We start from the raw sequence: 17854 nt of genomic DNA, 5'->3' as shown, positions 1-17854 counted from the left end.
ATTTAGTCAAACAGAGACGTTATAAGGCAAACAAGACAAGTGATACATTATACAACAGTAAAACAGTAAACTTGCTTAACTGTTTCAAATTTAAAGAAATACAGTGGTAGTTCATAGTTGTTGACTAACATAGTCTTTGTTTCCTAATATAAAATTTAAAGAGGTAAAATTTCAATATTAGAGATATGTTTCTAGATATATTTTGTTTGTGTATTCTGCAATACAAAAATCTGTTGTAGTACGTTTAAAAATCATAAATAGTTCATGGCTGACATATTAAACTTGCGCAGCGGGTTTAACATTCTGAGCATCTAAATATGTAACAAGATTTCTTCCGAAGAGTTTTGAGATTCAAAGATTTCAGAAACTACCTCTTCAGTTTAAAAAGGAAGGTCATTTTTATATTTATAACTCGATACAATGTATTTACTTTATTTTTGTTATTTACTCATAGGTCTTCCGCTCTTAAATTTCAAATTATTTATGAATGTATTTTCAGGCACTCCATTACTGATATGCAGGCCAACATGAAATTTAGAATTAAATAATCAACTCGGCAGATCTTCAAAAAAAGCGCAAGTCTTTAGTTGACAAGTTAGGTGACATGGGCTTCATTCATACCTATTTAGAGGTTACTCTATATTTGGACTCTTACAGTATATTGTTGCAATAAATACGTTACAGGTAGGCTTTCTTGGTGAGATATCTGTTTAGGTGGATAAACACGTGAAACCCCCAGGGTAAAAGGTGTTTGTCAATATTAATTTAAAACTGAGATGTCGCAAACATTCTCTTTAGAATAAGATACCTACACACCTCTACCTCAGATTCACAGGGCATAAACTATCTTTAAAAACGACAAACGGATAAGAATAATGTTTTAGTCAACAGACAGTTGAAACTGTCACAAGAGTTGGGATATATTTCAGGAGCAGACAACAATACTATATTTTATCAAAGACAGGGAGCACAATTACTAGTACGACCTGTACAAAGATGTTAAGTGAGAATCCATTTATGATATCCACAAATAATATATATATATGTGTTTTAGGTTATCCCAAAATACAACCCTGTTGAACATGTGAAGGCTCACAACGCGCGACTGCAAAGGTGTGAAGTGGTTAAACTAGTGCTAAATAGTGGACAGCTTTGTGGATAAAAGTTACGTTAAGTGTTTGTAAATCGAATAACAAAGGTAACGCTGTTTGTTTAAATCAAAACTGACAGAATAGCCCCTCTTTGCTTTTTTGAGAAGTAAACGCTCTGATGTTTTAATTTTATTTTATTGCGAGCCGACTGAGGCACCCAGATCACATGGTCGAATAAGCAATAGGAAAAACAGAAAAATAGAAGATAGAAAGTATCTTTGTTTAAATCCTTTATGAAAAAAGCCGCAGTTATTTCCAAACACACGTCTGAAGACAGCAAGCCTTCAGAACTTTCAAGTTTTTCTTCGTTATCACTAATTTGTTTCGTTATTTCATTTAGTGTTTCGATTTATAAGGAACGCTAAATTTCTTAGTCGTTGTTAAGACAAAAAAAAGACAAAAACAAAAATCACTATTCTTTGATCAATGAAATGTCTCACTTCTAGACCGGCAAAAACATTTTAATAGCAGCACGTCACTAACTGAGCATGCATAAGCATGGCATGCATATAGCTGACTTAATAGAACACCACGAAAATAAACATTAAAACCCAACATTAATCACTTTTATTGCATACCTGCTGCCCCGCTCCTTTAGTGCACCTCTCAACCTCCTTTGGGTTACAAAAAGACCATTCTTAATCCCTTTCCATTCTTAAAACCCATGCAGTCTTCCAAATCTTCCCATCCAGATGTAAAATTAGCAGAATCCAGATGTTTCAAAGCCCAGAACTAAAGAGGTTTTAGTTCAATCCACAAAGCTATATCCAGGCTTGGAACTAATTAGTTAACAGAAGAAAAGAAACTCTCTAGGCTAAGTGCCACCTCAGTCGCTCCCAATTCTTCTTATCAAGAGCTTCGGTTGTGCGTTCTACCTGATGAAAAGGATTCCTAGAGCGATTAACTAGTTCATTATACCTTATACCTTCCCGTCTTTTCTTTTTACTACGTTCATCCCCAGGTAAATGCAATTGCGCCAGTATGCGTCAGCTCCAAACCGTAAGCAAATGAGAAAGGAAGATGAAAAATGAAAAAAATAAAAACGTGAAAAAATGTAATCTTTCACGGAACAGCAGCCTATGTTTGGTGACGCGTAAAAGTGACATATGTAAACAGATTTAGTCAAGATCCTCTCCTGCTGATAAAGATAGACCTTACACTTCGGTGTTTGACAGGAGACTAAGCCTTTCACTTCTCATGCACATGGACGTATTGCAGCTTCCCGCGTCTGACAGCACACTGTTTATGTGCGCTCCTACCCAATCAATAGATAATATTGTACAGCTACACCACTGTTGTTAGACCTTCTAATATTCTGTCAGGTGTATCTTAAATACAAACATCTAAGCTCATGATTTGAATACACATTACTTTAAATGCTGTAGAAAGCTGGAGCACATAAAATTCAGTTTTACTGAATACGAGTTAATATAATATGTTAGGAAAGTTAAAAGGGGCATCTCTACAGCATCGCATATTCATGAACCCAATTCATTGCAATTGGAAGCTCCAATTCAACCAGTAATCTTACACACTGAGATGCAGCAACTGAGTGAAACTCCATAGCGATTTCTGCGCTAATCTTGCAGTGATTTGAGTTTTGATAAAGCTTCAAAGGGACGGTAAACGCCCTAGCTATAATTAAAAAAAAAGAGGTACAGTACCATAGTGTCACGTCACTACATGATTCTGTCAGATTCGCACAAAGTAGTGCTAGATCCACTGCAAATAGATTCAATTAAAATATTTTAAACAATCGTCCGCATACAATTAAAAGCTTAATAACATTAAGACTTCCTAAATGCTGGACATAATTTAAAATGTTTCTGACTTCATACATACTCAGTGGACTTGTATTTTTTTCATACCTAGTACCAACATTTTTTTGCAATTTCATTTTAAATATAGGATTGTAAACCAGTATTGGTTTCTTGTCACGCCAGTGCACAATACACCAGTGTCAGTATCCAAGAGTGTGAAATAGATCCTTGGAGAACTTGAGAATAGGCTCACAATCAAACCTTGTACAATGTCGCCACCATGAGTGTCATCAAGGAACAGCATCTACTGTATGTGCTGTAGTTTTTTGTTTCGCTCAATAGTCTTAAAATCACTTTATCTTATTGTATTTAGATTTAAAATGTTATAGATTAAGGTCAGAATTAATTTTAATCTTATTTTAATAATTTTAACAGTTTAATTAAGCATGCAAGTTCAAAACTGCATTAGGGTAGTAAAGTTACATGACTGTTGAATTTAATTAACTATATTGCTTAACCTTGTTATACTTTCCTTTAACTTAATTTGGGGCTATCATAGTTTAGAAATGTTCTCAGTGTACAGCTTCTCATTAAAGATTTTTGGAAATGATTGATAACTTAATGAGGTCTGTTCAACATAGATTTTTGCCACTTCAACAGCTCAGTGATTTCTCAGACGTTAGTGAGCTCCATTGAGACCTAAGTTAACGTTTTTTTTCTTTGACATAAGACATTTCAGAACTCTAGCAATACAAAGTGGAGTTTAAGATGCTATTTCCTCTTGTTTCACTCTTTCATCACCTGTATCAGGAGGTCAACCTCCATACACCTGTACGTACACCACTGACCATAACTACAACCATAATTCAAGTGAAAAAATAAACCCCAATTTATCTTTGGTGTTATAAGAAGGTAAGAATGGTGTTATAATAGAATACACATCTTTCACGGCAAGCCCCCTACAGAACTGTAGCATAAAGAAAAGTATTTTTATTAATAAAAATGTTTGTTATTAAATGCATGTTATAATTACTACAGATTAAATAAAAAGGTACCAAAATGAATTCCCTGAGGCAGGCAAAAAGAATACATTTGAGAAGACTATCCACACTGTAATGCTAATCTCAGGGGACACTCAGAGTGTGGCTTGGGGAATAAATGAAGATTGCTTTGGTAAGAAATAACATTGTTATATACTGCCTTATATTTCATTACTGAAATTGTAAGAATAAATTCTAAATTTATAGGGAGGATCAAAGAAAATGAGTTATAGTTTTGTCAAGGCAAGAGGAGTGCAATTTTGAATAAATGACAGTTGACTGTAAATTGTAAATGTACTATATTAAAATACCAGTGAGACTTTTTTTGAATAATTACATCCAGAAGAAACAAAGGCACATACTGTTTTTTCAATTAAAAATTCCCTGGTTAAAATATCACCCCAACTATATTACAACTGATTACAAGCACACACACACAAAAAACATACCGTATACACAGTAAGATATTATAGCATAACATTTGAGATTAAATCATGATTTTATATTTGATAAAATGGATTCAACAAGTGTAATGCATATTAACATAAATGAGACTCATCTAAATGACCCAAAATCAGGTAGTTTCTGCACATTTACATGGTTATTAATTCTTGTAAATTAAATTAAGTGTTTTTTGGTTTGAGTTTTTTTTAATGGATTCCACTGTAGAATTAATCAAATTAAAAACCTCTTCTTACATACGGTACAGTAGTGCACAAAGGCATTAATGTACAGTGCTTTTCTTAATGTAGGGATAAGTAAACTATACTTATAACTGTTAAATCATTAATATTCTTTTACTAGTGGAATATATCATATTGTTACATACATGTATAATGACATTATTATTTTGCTTACCATAAAAATGAAAAGTTGTGAGCAGTTGTCATCACGTCTGTTGGGTTTGTAAAGATAAACTTGAAAACCTGTGAAGGAATACTTTTTAATTCAATGTATATAAATTGTAAATGTATAAATTAAATGTATACATTTATAAATTAAATTAAATATTAAATGTATTTAATGTAATATTAAATGTATATAGCTCATAAACAATGAGCTATATACATTTTATTACACTGTTCTATGAACATACTCAATTAGCATTTAAAATTGAAAAAGTTCCACATATACCATGTGCTATTTCCACAGAGGCATGAGAAATGCATGTGTGTTATAAAAAAAGAGATGGGAAACTCCCAATAACCAAGTTAGTGACTGACTTTTCACAGGTTTCAAGTGGGCCTGAGTGGGAGGGATATACTGCATGCCAGACTAGGCATTCTCTTATCTAATTGTAACTCTGAACAAGACAACTATGTATAGTTAAAATATAGAGAACACATGTACTTGACAATATGATCTCAAGTGCTTGTTAATTTTTTAAAAATATATTTATTTATTACAAGAGGAGTAGAGGAAAGACTTTAATAAAATTGAACGAGAGAAAACCTCCATAGATGTAATAAACAGAATACAGTAGAGATCACACATCGCAATGTGTAAATCATTTCTGAGTTAAAAAAAATGCACCCACACCCTGTATATTCCTCAAACCAAATTTACCTTTGAATGAATATCCACCCATATCAACCGTACTTACCAAATTCTGAAGTCTGGGTTGCGATCTGGAGATCATTAAGATGAATAACATAGACTGCTGAATGGATTGTTATTGCTCTTTTAGAACAGAAATGTCTAACAAAAATCTAAAAAAATATATACTATATATATGGTATAAAAAAGACTACGTTTTCGGTGTTTATTTGTAAATAAACATGATCCCTCTAAACGTATCATAAGCCAATTTTTCCTGATTAAAAACAATAAAACGCTAATTACAAAAGAAGGCAAGCTGCCTTTGATATCTCATCACAGCTGTTGATCATTCTGCCTCATCAAACCCTCTAGCAGAGTTTAAAGGTAATGCTGATCACTATGCCCAGAGCCCATTTTGCTTGCATTCCAGTCATGCAGAGTCATTTAGCCTAAAGTGGGTTTTTTATAGTTTAGGTTTTATTTTCAATAGCAGTAAAGCAAGACGTCCAGACATTCTTTTCAACAAAAAGGAGACATACAGTAGGTAATTTACAATAATCTCAAGTACAATCTTTAAAATCTTTAGAGTTCATAACAAAGAGCCCAAACTCATAGGCCAATGAATATTTTTCATTAATTTGGGACCTAATGAAGATTCAGTGACTGCTTTCACTGTAGAGAGGCAAGCAAATGAAAATAAACACCGGAAACAAAAATACCCTGTGTATATATATACAATATTCACAGTGTATTTATATAAGAAATCTCTTATTATCTTTAGTTGACTGCAGAAAGTGCAGTTTCAGTTATTTCCAAGTTCATGTAAGCCAAAACATATTTTCTATAGCTATGGATTCTTCTAGTTTTGTTGATCAGGGTAGATAAAATCACACTGAAATCTAACAATGTACCCTAAATCATATAATACAAATACTTTGCAAATGGTTTCTACATTTACTGATCTACGACCAGTCTACCCAAAAATATCACATCATGTGTGTTGACATCATACACTTCTGTAGTTGCCTCCACTAAATCTGTGCAATCCACTAGCCAGGTTTTTATTTAGGTTATAGTGTGGACCTGAGTTAGTATTTAGGCTGCCAAGTAACAAAAATGAAGTTAATTCCACGCTGAAAAGTAGAAAGAAATAAATCAGTTCTAGCAGCTGAGCTCAGGTGACTTCTGACAAATTCTTAACAGCTATTTTTTTATTTAGTTGTCCTTCTAATTTGGTTATTATATTTGTATTTTTACACCATTGTATCATCATTGTATATGTAAATGTAAAAGCAACTTTTCTCAATGGTAGCCCAATTCTAAAAGGCAAATGGAAAATTCTTCTGAATAGTGCATTTTGTTCATCAATACCAGGTGATGCCTTTGTTTCATGGTTTACAAAACCCTTTAACACACCCTGTTACAATTAGATCATTACAATTTTTATTTTAACGTGGGATATGTTTTTATATTATATACTTTCGTCAAGTGTGAACACCTGTGTAAAGAAATCAGTTAGAACACTTGTATATGTACTTCCCTGCTCATCTTACATTATGTAATTACTTAGATTATTTTTCTTTTAACAATGTTTTGTCATTGCAATATTGAAAAATAATTCTAGGCTTTAGTAACTGCACCACTCTTACCAATACTTCTAATACCTTTCTTGAGTTTGTTCTCAGTGTAAACTGCGTATTTTGGTTCCATCCTACATATAACATTTAATTTAACTTATTTCTACAAGCTTTTTTCTTTATTTATACTTTCGACCATTTAGAGGTTCTTGACTATAATTTACATCTGGTAAGAATTGTATCTGTGCCTCTAGAAGTATTTTTTAGAATGTAACCATGCATTCTCTGTCAATTCTTGATCTGTCTTTGAATATCAGAAGGCACCACTGTGTGATCACAATTGCCCAGTGGCTCTCTTATTTCAATTCTTTTCTGTCTTGGACTTGATCATTTGAACATATCAATACAAGTAATCCTTTTGTTTATGAAAAATGAGTAAGAAAGCAATCATTTATTATTTAAATTTAAGCATTTATACTGCCAAATTGGCATCACCCAATGGTACTGTATATACAGTATAAGACAAATAGTGCTATTTTTCCTTGGTATATGCAGATCTAACATATACTGTACCAAGCATCTGACCAATTACCCTGGGTGAATATAATCTTACCACCTTTCCTAAAGTGATGAACCCCAAATTTACAACAAAAACATTTTAAAAGATAATTTTAACACAAGAACATATATACAGGAACTGTATATAAGCTTACAGACAGTACAGCAGAAAATAAATGTTTAGAATGTTTGGTTTGATTCCCTTCAAACTAATTAGATACAGCAAGATCCAGCAAATAATCCATTTATGTATTTATTTCTTTTTCCTTATGGCTTGTGCTGCAACAGTGGGGAAATTTTAGGTGAACCGTTTCACAAAGGGCTAAGCTTTCTTTAGCTTAGATCTGAAGTTTCATTACACCCTGTTTAAAGGCAGATAATCCATTCTACAATCCTAACATACAAAGAAATGTAATGTATAACGTTACAGAAGAAACAAATCATGAAGGAAACAATTTGAAAAATGAAGATGATATAGACTCATTGACACTAAGCATGGTGACAAACATCTAAATCTTCAACTTCCATAGTTTAAAGATGTTCCTATACATTTTTGTTCCCCCTAAGTAAAGACAAGCATCTCCCATATGAACCTTTTTTGGAAAATTGCTACTTACATTAAATGGAAAGATATTAATTTACAAAATGAATGAAAAAGCAAAACTTAAAAAAGATCCAATGTTTGTCATTATTGCACCTAAAAAAGTTCTTATTCTAAATTTATAAAATCCCTCATGTTTTGCACTGAATGGCAAAAACACCCTAAATTAAGCATATTTTAAAAATCCCAACACCAAAATTTTGAGCTAATTGATTTCCATAAACTGTGCTTAATTGCTATTATAATGGCACAGCAGGAATTGCGGTTTTTAATTTAAAAGGATGAATCACTGACATTTCCATCGAATTCTAAGTAAATGCCAGAATACTATCAGTAGATCTTGCGTTTTTTCTTCAGTTTGAGGCTAAGTTGCAAAATGTTTTTCGGCTATGTGTCACACATTAATAAAGCAGGTAGCTTGTGCTTTCCAGAGGTCCCGGTCTTCAAGAATGTTTCTTTTTAAAATCCCTCTTGAGAAAATTTTGATTGTCTTATCACATCTTTTAAAGAGCTCAGCACTCTTCCTTTACATACATTTGGTCATCTAAATCTGACTCAAGGTGCTCAAGCCTGTCGGTTTGTCCACTCATGATTTCATCTGGGGTTTTCATGAACCTGAAATACAAAAGACAGAAAAAGACTTTCAGCATGTTTCACAGGAATGTTGACTTATTTGCTCTTATAGCATTGCTTCACCGTCATAGTAAAGACCTTCTTCTTCAAAACTTGGTACTTGAAATTTCTGTGATACTTGCATCTCCTATATAGGATTAAGACCAAAGACATACAGTATAATGCATGATATTGCTCTGCCTACAGAACTGTGATTGGACAGTGAAGTTATTAACCCCCAATGCATTCTACTTCAGTGCTATTCATTTTTTCTACCCTAACTTAAAACTTAAATTCTAAAGGACAGAGATATACAGTATCTGTCTTAGCAATAGAGTCGGACAATACTATTTTTCCTAGTGATTTGATTCACTTGATTCAGTTCAGTTAAATTTATTGGCAGTTCAGGTGAATTGATTCAAAAGATTAACTAATTCTGTTCATGTGATTCAGTGATTCACTTAAACAAAACAGTACTACTGGACCAGGCAGTCAGTAAATGACTCAAATGCGTTTGGTTCACTGAATGACAGAGTGCCACTGAATACCATATTTAGAGACAAAATTACTGAAACAAGGATAACTCGTTTATGAAACTTAATGTAAAAAAGATAATGTAAAATTAATAGTATTGGTAGTTTTCCTTCTTCCACATGGAAAGATACACATTTTGAGAAACAAGATTACATTTTTAATATAGAGGAAATATCATATATTGACAGTTTAGAGTATTTAGATAGGAAAGAGTATTTAGCCTATTTGTCACGTATATATTATAATAATTGCTTAGACTTATATAGCGCTTTTCTGGACACTCCACTCAAAGCACTTTACAGGTAACGGGGACTCCCTTCCACCACCACCAATGTGCAGCATCCACCTGGATGATGCGACGGCAGCCATAGTGTGCCAGAATGCTCACCACACATCAGCTATCAGTGGAGAGGAGAGCAGAGTAATGAAGCCAATTCATAGATGGGGATTATTAAGAGGCCATGATTGATAAGGGCCAGGATGCCGGGGTTACACCCCTACTCTTTTTTAGAAACGCCCTGGGATTTTTAATGACCACAGAGAGTCAGGACCTAGGTTTTACGTCTCATCCGAAGGAAGGCGCCTGTTTACAGTATAGTGTCCCCGTCACTATACTAAGGCATTAGGACCCACGTGGACCACAGGGTGAGCGCCCCCTGCTGGCCCCTCTAACACCTCTTCCAGCAGCAACCTTAGTTTTTCCCAGGAGGTCTCCCATCCAGGTACTAACCAGGCTCACACCTGTTTAGCTTCAGTGAGTTGCCTGTTGCTTTTATATTCTAAAAGGTGTAATATGAAGTTGAGGAGCATACATCCTGTAGCGCTGTGATTGAAAAATAATCTAATTCATATTTTAGAAACAACTAAAGGTTTGTTCCATGTTGAAAAGATAAGACAGGAAACACAATGTTCCGGCTGTGCAGCCTTCTTCAGGTGTCCATTCTGATCATTCAGAGACTTAGGAAGGTTGCTGTTATGTCTATTGCCCGTTTTTTTCAGTGTTTTTCTTTTTTCTTTCAATGAAGTAAAAAAAAAAAAGATCACGAAGCCTTTTGTCATTCTTTCATAAATACACACCAGAAGTTTGAAAAAAAGTGCAAACACTTTTTTTCCTCCATAAACACCATATACTGTATAGGCTTTCCAGCACTGCCAGAAGTCAACACAATAGAAAAAAAATATTCTTTATTTTTTATTATTATATTTTATTATTTCATGTTTTTGGAAGGCTGAGAAAATCATTCCAGGTCCTCTGTTCATAAAACTTCATGCAGATTTTTGATTAATAAAGTATTATCTATCTATCTAATCACTCTATTTCTTAGCCAAGTGATTAAACATATTAGAGAATAAATTTACATTCTAGGTATCACAACCTGAGAAATTGACTTTCAAAGAAACACAATAAAAAGTGTTTTTTTGTTTGTTTCCTGTTTCTGTTCTAGATATTTGATTATATTGTGTGTACTGAGCAAGGTTCAGACTGAATGTCCAAATGGTGTGTTTTAATCCAACACCGAACCAGCATGTTTGGTACAAACGACACAAGCAATGGACTACTGAGCTTTGAAAAAATGAGATATTGTCTTTACAAATGGATGAGTGCAAACGTAGCACCAAGCTAAAGAACTCAACAGCCCTGATTATCTGGTCCCAGTAGAGTTTAGGTGGTTCCATAATGTCTTGGGACAGATTTTGACATGGTTATAGAGTACTCATTTCCTTAGAAGGCAAGGACAATGCTAATCATTTCTTAACGTTACATATCTCACATCCCTCCTGTAAATTTCCAGATGCTGGTAGAGTCAATGCCACAGCACATACAGTTCATATTGGCCATACGGAGAGTGCAAATGCCCCATTGCCCAATATTTTACATTTGGTGTTTCCTTTTCTTGACGAATGCCTATAAATACACACATTGAAACATTTGTATTTTCTCTGTCTTCTGATTTGACAGTGAAAAATTATTTATGACCAATGTATTATGATTCCTGCACTTCTGCACAAAAAGTAAATCACTTTATTAATTGTATTTAATTCTATTAAATACAATTAAATTGTATTAAATACAATTCTATTAAATTGTAAAAAACGTCAGAGAAAAAATGCTCAATAAAAAACAACCTGAGAAAATGTCATATTCATCTCACCTGAATAATAGTCGTTGTCCGGGCTCCTTCCTAATGATGTTCAGTTTATAGTAGTGTCGCAGTGCTCTCGACATCTTCTCATAGGTCATATTGGTACGGTTCTTAGTTTAAAATAGAAAAAAAGACAGCTCAGGTTGTTGAAATATTGTACAGCTCTGATAAAATGTCCAATTCAACCTTGAAAACTTAATTGTAATTGTTGCCATGAATTTGTACAAAGAAAATCCTTTTTTGTAAGGAAGCATTTACAATAAAAGCTATTTTTGGAGCATTCAAGATTTTCTTAAATGCTCTCAACCAAAGATGTCAGTAATTTTAACTTAACTCACAAAATCTCATATATTTAAGTCAAGCAAAAAGAAGAAGAAAAAAATGAATTCTAAATAGAATGTGTACTGTAACCAAAGGCGAAGTGAGAAATCCCCCAGAATTTCACTCTTACACAGAAGAAGAAGTAAAAGAAATATGTAGCTATATACATGTAAAAGAAGTAAAGTGGGTGGGCATATATACATACTTTACAACTTTAACTACATTCTGTCAGGTGTAATTTCCATTTCTTTCAGCATGTACAGTAAGACTTACTGACATTCTGCATGTTAAATAACTTACAACCAAATAACATACTGTTACACAGCGTTCTAGCCTGTGAGGCAATAACAAAAAATGTGATCACCATATCAGAGAATATTACGTTTAGAGCTGCACAATATTCTATAAGCCTTTTATTTTGCTTATTTAGGGCAATATATGTTTCAGTGCCTAATTATGTTATAAAGTTTAAAAGTTTTTTGATTAAAAAAGTGTTTTTTTTTTCATTGTAAGCAGAGATAGAATATGTGATGAATTTGCCTGGCTAATTACCTTATGATTCCCCCAAAGTCGAGCCAGACCATTGGGGTCTACTATTCGAAAAACCTTTGTTTCCTTATCTTCCCAACGAATGTAGTTTTCGTACCGGCTGTCAGAAAGAAGCTGATAAACATAATCCCACAGCAGCCTGCAATCTGTCAAGGTGAAATAGAAATGCCTGTGAATTCATGTACTGTTTCAGTAATAAAAGGGAAAATGTCTGTATTTTGGAAAATAACAATCAGAGCATTAGTATTATTGTAAGACAATAACTGTTATGCAATCTAAGTTATCCCAGTATTGGGAAAAAAGGAACATTTCAGAAAAGATTTTTAATTCAAATACAAAATCAGTTCATTCAAAAGGCTTTTCTTCCAAACCCTTATGTATATTTTCTCTGATAGACTTTTAATATAGGAAATAATGCTGAATATTTCTACTAAATAAAAACAACTTAAAACTGTAGCATGTAAGTGTAGCTAGGCCTCTGGACTCAAAGTCTGTGTGTCCAAATCCTGGATGGGACATTTCTGTAATATCCTTGAACAAACTTCTCCCAGACTGGTTCAGTAAAATTTCCAGTGTATAAATATTTACAAATGTAAATCACTTTGGGTAATGGCAAAACAAGTTAAAAAGAAACATTAAAAGAACATTAAAACAATAAAACATTCAAACATGGCTTTCAAATGTTTACTGTTTGTATTTCACCATCACTCAAACGTTTTTCCATAACTGGCAATACACATTTAATTTATTTAGGAAACCTGCTCTTACCAGCTATCCTGCCAATGGGCAGAGGCTTTTCCTCTGGTGGAGAGACTGGCATCATAATGTGGTTCCTGTATAGGAGGTCCTCTCTGTGAGTCAGGTTCATGGGCTTTCCCTCCCAGCCATTATCTGAAGACCGGGAATGCTTTAAGTCCAAAGTCTGCCTGGGATTAATAATCAGAGGATGCATTATGGCGCTTGGCACAAGCTGTATAACACGAGGGTTGTCTTGATATGGGCTGCCTGAGCGCTGTCCTTCAGTAGGGGTGGGACAGTGGCTGTTGTTCTGTTCTGGGGAGACGGACAGTTGATAAGGCTCCTCCAATGATGCAGTGTGATTGTTTTCTTGCGGCTGGGAAGCAGGACGCAGCCTGTCCTCGGGCGACAGGTGTCGAGATGCATTATCGAGAGGGGACCTCTGGGAATCTGGCGAAAGGTCTTGGTTGTTCAGGCGAGGGGAGCGAGGACGATGCCGGAGTTCAATAGTAGGGGGATTGTGATGGAGGCCCTCTGTACCTCGAGGAGTTCGCCGTACCGTTTCTATAGGAAAAGTGAGAAAATATTAGAATTATACAAATGGCTTAGGAACATAAAACATACCAATTGAAAGCAAGCCATTTAAATAATCTTGCCTTTCTAGCATCTTCGCAGTCAAGTAAAGGCCTAAATGTGTATCCAACTGTTACCTGAAGGAGCCCACAGTTTTGGGTTTCAACTACCTGGGGGAAAATCCACAACTATGTGTGTAAAGAAATGTTTTCTATATTTATCTCCCTTTTTTTCAGTTATCAAGAATCCTTTGTACCACTGCTAAGCCTAGAATTGATTCCACTGATGCTATTTTTCCAATAAATTACTTTAAAAGGCAGCCATACTTTACAATTTTGTTCTTGCAGTATATATGATTAATATTTAGACATACTATAAAATAATTTTAAGAATTTCAGACTTTTCTATAACAAATTATTATCATACATTAGACATGACTTCCTATATATCCGCATAGAGGAAATCGTTTTGTAATAGTAGTTGAAAAAAATGTTTCTGAAATACAGATTGCCTGATGCTTAAAGGAAAAAGTTTGTTATGTGGAAAAACATCCCATTATCTACGTCTTTGTCCCATATACTTTTTAAAGTATTACCTCTTAAATGTTAAGTAAATGTAAAAACAACTGATGAAAAGATGTACTGTAAGACCTCTCAGACATTTCAGAGAGTCCATATCTTCTGCTGGTTATATATTAGTACAGTTCAGATCTCTCAAGTAAGAAGTGCGTAGTAAGAAGTGCGTAGGACATTTACTGCTATGATATAAAACATGATAGCTTAAACTATTTTCTTTACTGCAAATATACGTTATATATTGTGCTCTTGTATAAATTCACCATTTTATCCACATATATTCTCCCAATACTCAACATAAGAGTAAAAACATGCAAAATAAAGTACAGAATTGTTTTTTTCTTAAGATAAAAGAGGCTCAGAACTAAGCTGGAGAGTTTTGGTGATTTCCAGGTGTGGCTTTTAGTATGTGAATAATCTTATATTTCATTTGCACAGGAAAGGGAAAATGAGACATAAAATCAATGCATATCTTTGTACAGTTAGTGGACAAAAAAGGAAACACCTGAGTAAATACCAGTATATTGCAAGGGCTTTCACTCAGGTGTGACTCATGTTAATTAAGCATATAACATCACAGCACGCTTAGGATCATGTAAATAAATTCTGAAAAGCTCTTTCTTGCCTAGAATTAAGAATATAATGGTTGCAAAAGGAGACCTTGGAAGCTTTGAAAGAGATTTTTGACCTCTATTAAATTGGCTCATTGATTTTCTAAAAGAAGAATGCCACTGCATCCCTCCTGCAGAATTCCAGAGATAAACTCTACGCCATTGCACATACAGCCCTATTGGCTGCAGATGTTTACATAAGTGGTTTCATTTGTTTTGTCCACTATCTGTACAGCTCTTACCATAGATACTATTACACTGCTATGCATGTTCATACTGGAGAAGTCAGAAAAACATAAAATATTTCTTTATACTAAAATAAACTTCTAAATAAACTGATGTGGAATAACATGGGTGTGTTACCTTAAACTGTGTACAACAAAGTTTCACAGGATTGTCCTGCAAATCTTCATTTTACCAGAAGGTGGTAGGATTTTCAAAAAAATATAAAAATTCCAAAGGATCAGTCACTGAAAGTGGCCATCTCATTTGGTTTAACATGGTCCTTTTTACATCTTTACATCTATACTTTCAATTACACATTTTTTTTAACCGATAACATTTTGTAATTTTTGTTTCTGACAGCTCACAAACTGGTACTGAAGGAATCCATTCAGGGCAGTAAAGTTGGGATTTGAATGAAAAAACAAAGCTCTTGTAAGTAACTGTCTGACAACTACAGTACAATGCCCTAAAAGTGGTGAATTGCTGAGCATCATTTCTGTGTATATACTCAATAAAGAGATTAATATAAACAGGTTACTTAAACAGCCACCAACTCAATTTAAAGAAGGACATTTCAAAATCACATTTTTGTCTGCAAAATTCTGCTTACACACTTTTGATCCAACAATATATCTTGTATTTAAGTTGCAAGACTGACTTGTTTGACATAAAAGAAGGACGTGCCCTAGAAGAAAGTTACAAGTTAAAAATAGAAATAAAAATTTCTAAAAATAGAAATTTCAAAGCATATCTACATTTCAAAATGTATTTTAAGGCTGCCTTCTACAGAATGATGCAAATGATTGTTTCAACAGTAAAGATATACTGTATAGTATCCATTGTCACACTTTAATACAAAATTAATACTTAATACAAATGTGATTCATATTCCCAAGCAAATGGCTGAATTATATGCTATTTCCTGTACGTAATCTCTTGCCACTATCCCCTTTTCAGTTTTTGTGTTGTATGCTGAAGTAAATTATTTTTATTAATGGAAAATTCTGATGACGGCTTGTATATTTTTGCTATTTTAAGAGCTGTAGAAGGAGTCTTTATCTTTTTATTACATTTAACATTATAGCTCATGGAACTACCAACTAATTAGAAAGAAATAACCATTTTCTCTATATGGGTGTTGTACATGTAGAAATTTTTAACTGAAACCTGGCAATGAAATGTTACAAAGAAGCTCTGAAGCCTGTTTTCACATATATCATTACTTCCTTATATAAATATGTCGCCTAGATAAATAAAATGCTTCGAAGTCAAGTGGTTAATTTTAGAATGGGCACATTTCCTTGTGGAACAGGTTAGACTGTAAGCCTTCAGGAAGACATGCTCCCTGCCCTGGTGTACCTGCCAGCTCACTGAATGCAGCAAGATTTTTACAACTGCTTCAAGGCAAGAAGTTCAAAGTCCGCAGTAAAACAAAGTTGAAGTAAAACACTTCACATGAGGGGAATTTGATGGTAAGCTGAAAGAACTTAATGTTAGAAATATCTAAATTATACATTACAAGCATCATAAACAATTGTGTCTCATAGACAGTTTCAAACTCCTAATCACTATTTACAGCACTCATTTAGCATCTACACAGCTTTTCTATTGTAACAGATTTTGTGGCCTAACAGCCTTAAATCAAGACACATTAAATCAGAAGTTAATTTACCTTTATTTATACATTGTAACAGACAGCCTCCAAGTGAAACACAACTGTTCAAACATTCGAAAAAGTAATTACACCCCTTAGCAATAATAATTGTAAATCAGCTCTGGTGTGACCAAATGCCTTCCATATCACACAACAAGCTAATTAGCCTCCACCTGTGTTCAGCTGTAGCGATTCAGATTATTTATGAATACATATAATATATACATTAGTATAATGATAACCATTATATATGATTTCAGATGTTCCTGAATGTCACCTCTGCTCTGTACTACATCACAATGTAGAAAGTCAACTATGGGCAACAAGGAGCTATCAAAAGACCTCCCTTGGAATATAGTCAAAATTTTCATTAATAAGTGGAAGAGATACAACATCAACAGGACCTTGCCTAGATCAGGTTATCTCTCTTTCCAAAATGGATGACCGAGCAAGGAGGGGACTGATTAGACAGACCATCAAAAATCCAATGGCAACTTTGAATGACTTGCACGCCTTTATGTCAAAGACTGGTCAGTGCGTACATATCACAAAAATATCCAAAGCTCTCCACAAATCTGTATAAATGGTGGCACAAGGAAAAGCACTTCTCCAAAAAGCCCACATTGAGACTCATTTGCGGTATGCAAAACAACACTAAGAACTTAGAGATTCTGGAGCCATGTGGGAAAAAATATTTGTAGTCTGATAAAACCAAGATGAAACGTTTTGGCCTAAAAGCAAACAATATACAGTAGCACATCACACACAGAGCACCATCCCTGCTGTAAAGCATGGTGGAAGGTGTTATGGGGGTGTTTCCGTGTAGCAGGGCCTGGGGCACTGGTCAGGACTGAAAAGAAACTGGATGGAGCAATATACAGAAGGATTCTTGGAAACAACCTGCTGCCCTCTGCAAGGAAGCTGAAATTGGGAAAGGAGTTTACTTTTCAACATGACATTTACCCTATGGACACAGCAAAAACAACAGTGGAGTTGCTAAAGAGTAAGGTAAATGTCCTAGAGTGGCAACTATTTTTTAATCGAATTGAAAATCTGTGGAATGCCTTGATGGCAGCAGTCCATCAACAGTTC

General features: G+C 34.2%; 2 protein-coding genes across 4 annotated transcripts in view; both read right to left on the bottom strand.

Annotated features, from left to right (window-relative positions):
- The window catches only part of tafa2 (TAFA chemokine like family member 2), a 122040-nt gene extending 119418 nt beyond the window's left edge, over positions 1-2622 (bottom strand). For both annotated transcript variants that reach the window (XM_015352952.2, XM_015352953.2), the window contains exon 1: positions 1730-2622. The gene's annotated coding sequence lies outside the window, so the exon portion shown is untranslated. The remainder of the gene's footprint in view (positions 1-1729) is intronic.
- Positions 2623-5945: 3323 nt separating this feature from the next.
- The window catches only part of etv6 (ETS variant transcription factor 6), a 56388-nt gene continuing 44479 nt past the window's right edge, over positions 5946-17854 (bottom strand). For both annotated transcript variants that reach the window (XM_015352997.2, XM_015352998.2), the window contains exons 5-8: positions 13155-13688; positions 12390-12532; positions 11526-11626; positions 5946-8841 (exon numbers count right to left, since the gene is read on the bottom strand). In XM_015352997.2, coding sequence (XP_015208483.1) covers positions 8739-8841; positions 11526-11626; positions 12390-12532; positions 13155-13688 — 881 coding nt within the window. In that variant the 3' untranslated portion in view covers positions 5946-8738. The remainder of the gene's footprint in view (positions 8842-11525; positions 11627-12389; positions 12533-13154; positions 13689-17854) is intronic.

Source organism: Lepisosteus oculatus, chromosome 7 (assembly GCF_040954835.1).
Source record: "Lepisosteus oculatus isolate fLepOcu1 chromosome 7, fLepOcu1.hap2, whole genome shotgun sequence".
In the NCBI taxonomy this organism is placed as follows: Eukaryota; Metazoa; Chordata; class Actinopteri; order Semionotiformes; family Lepisosteidae; genus Lepisosteus; species Lepisosteus oculatus.
The sequence above is the reverse complement of the archived record's forward strand: the minus strand, read 5'-3'. Positions and strand labels throughout refer to the sequence as shown.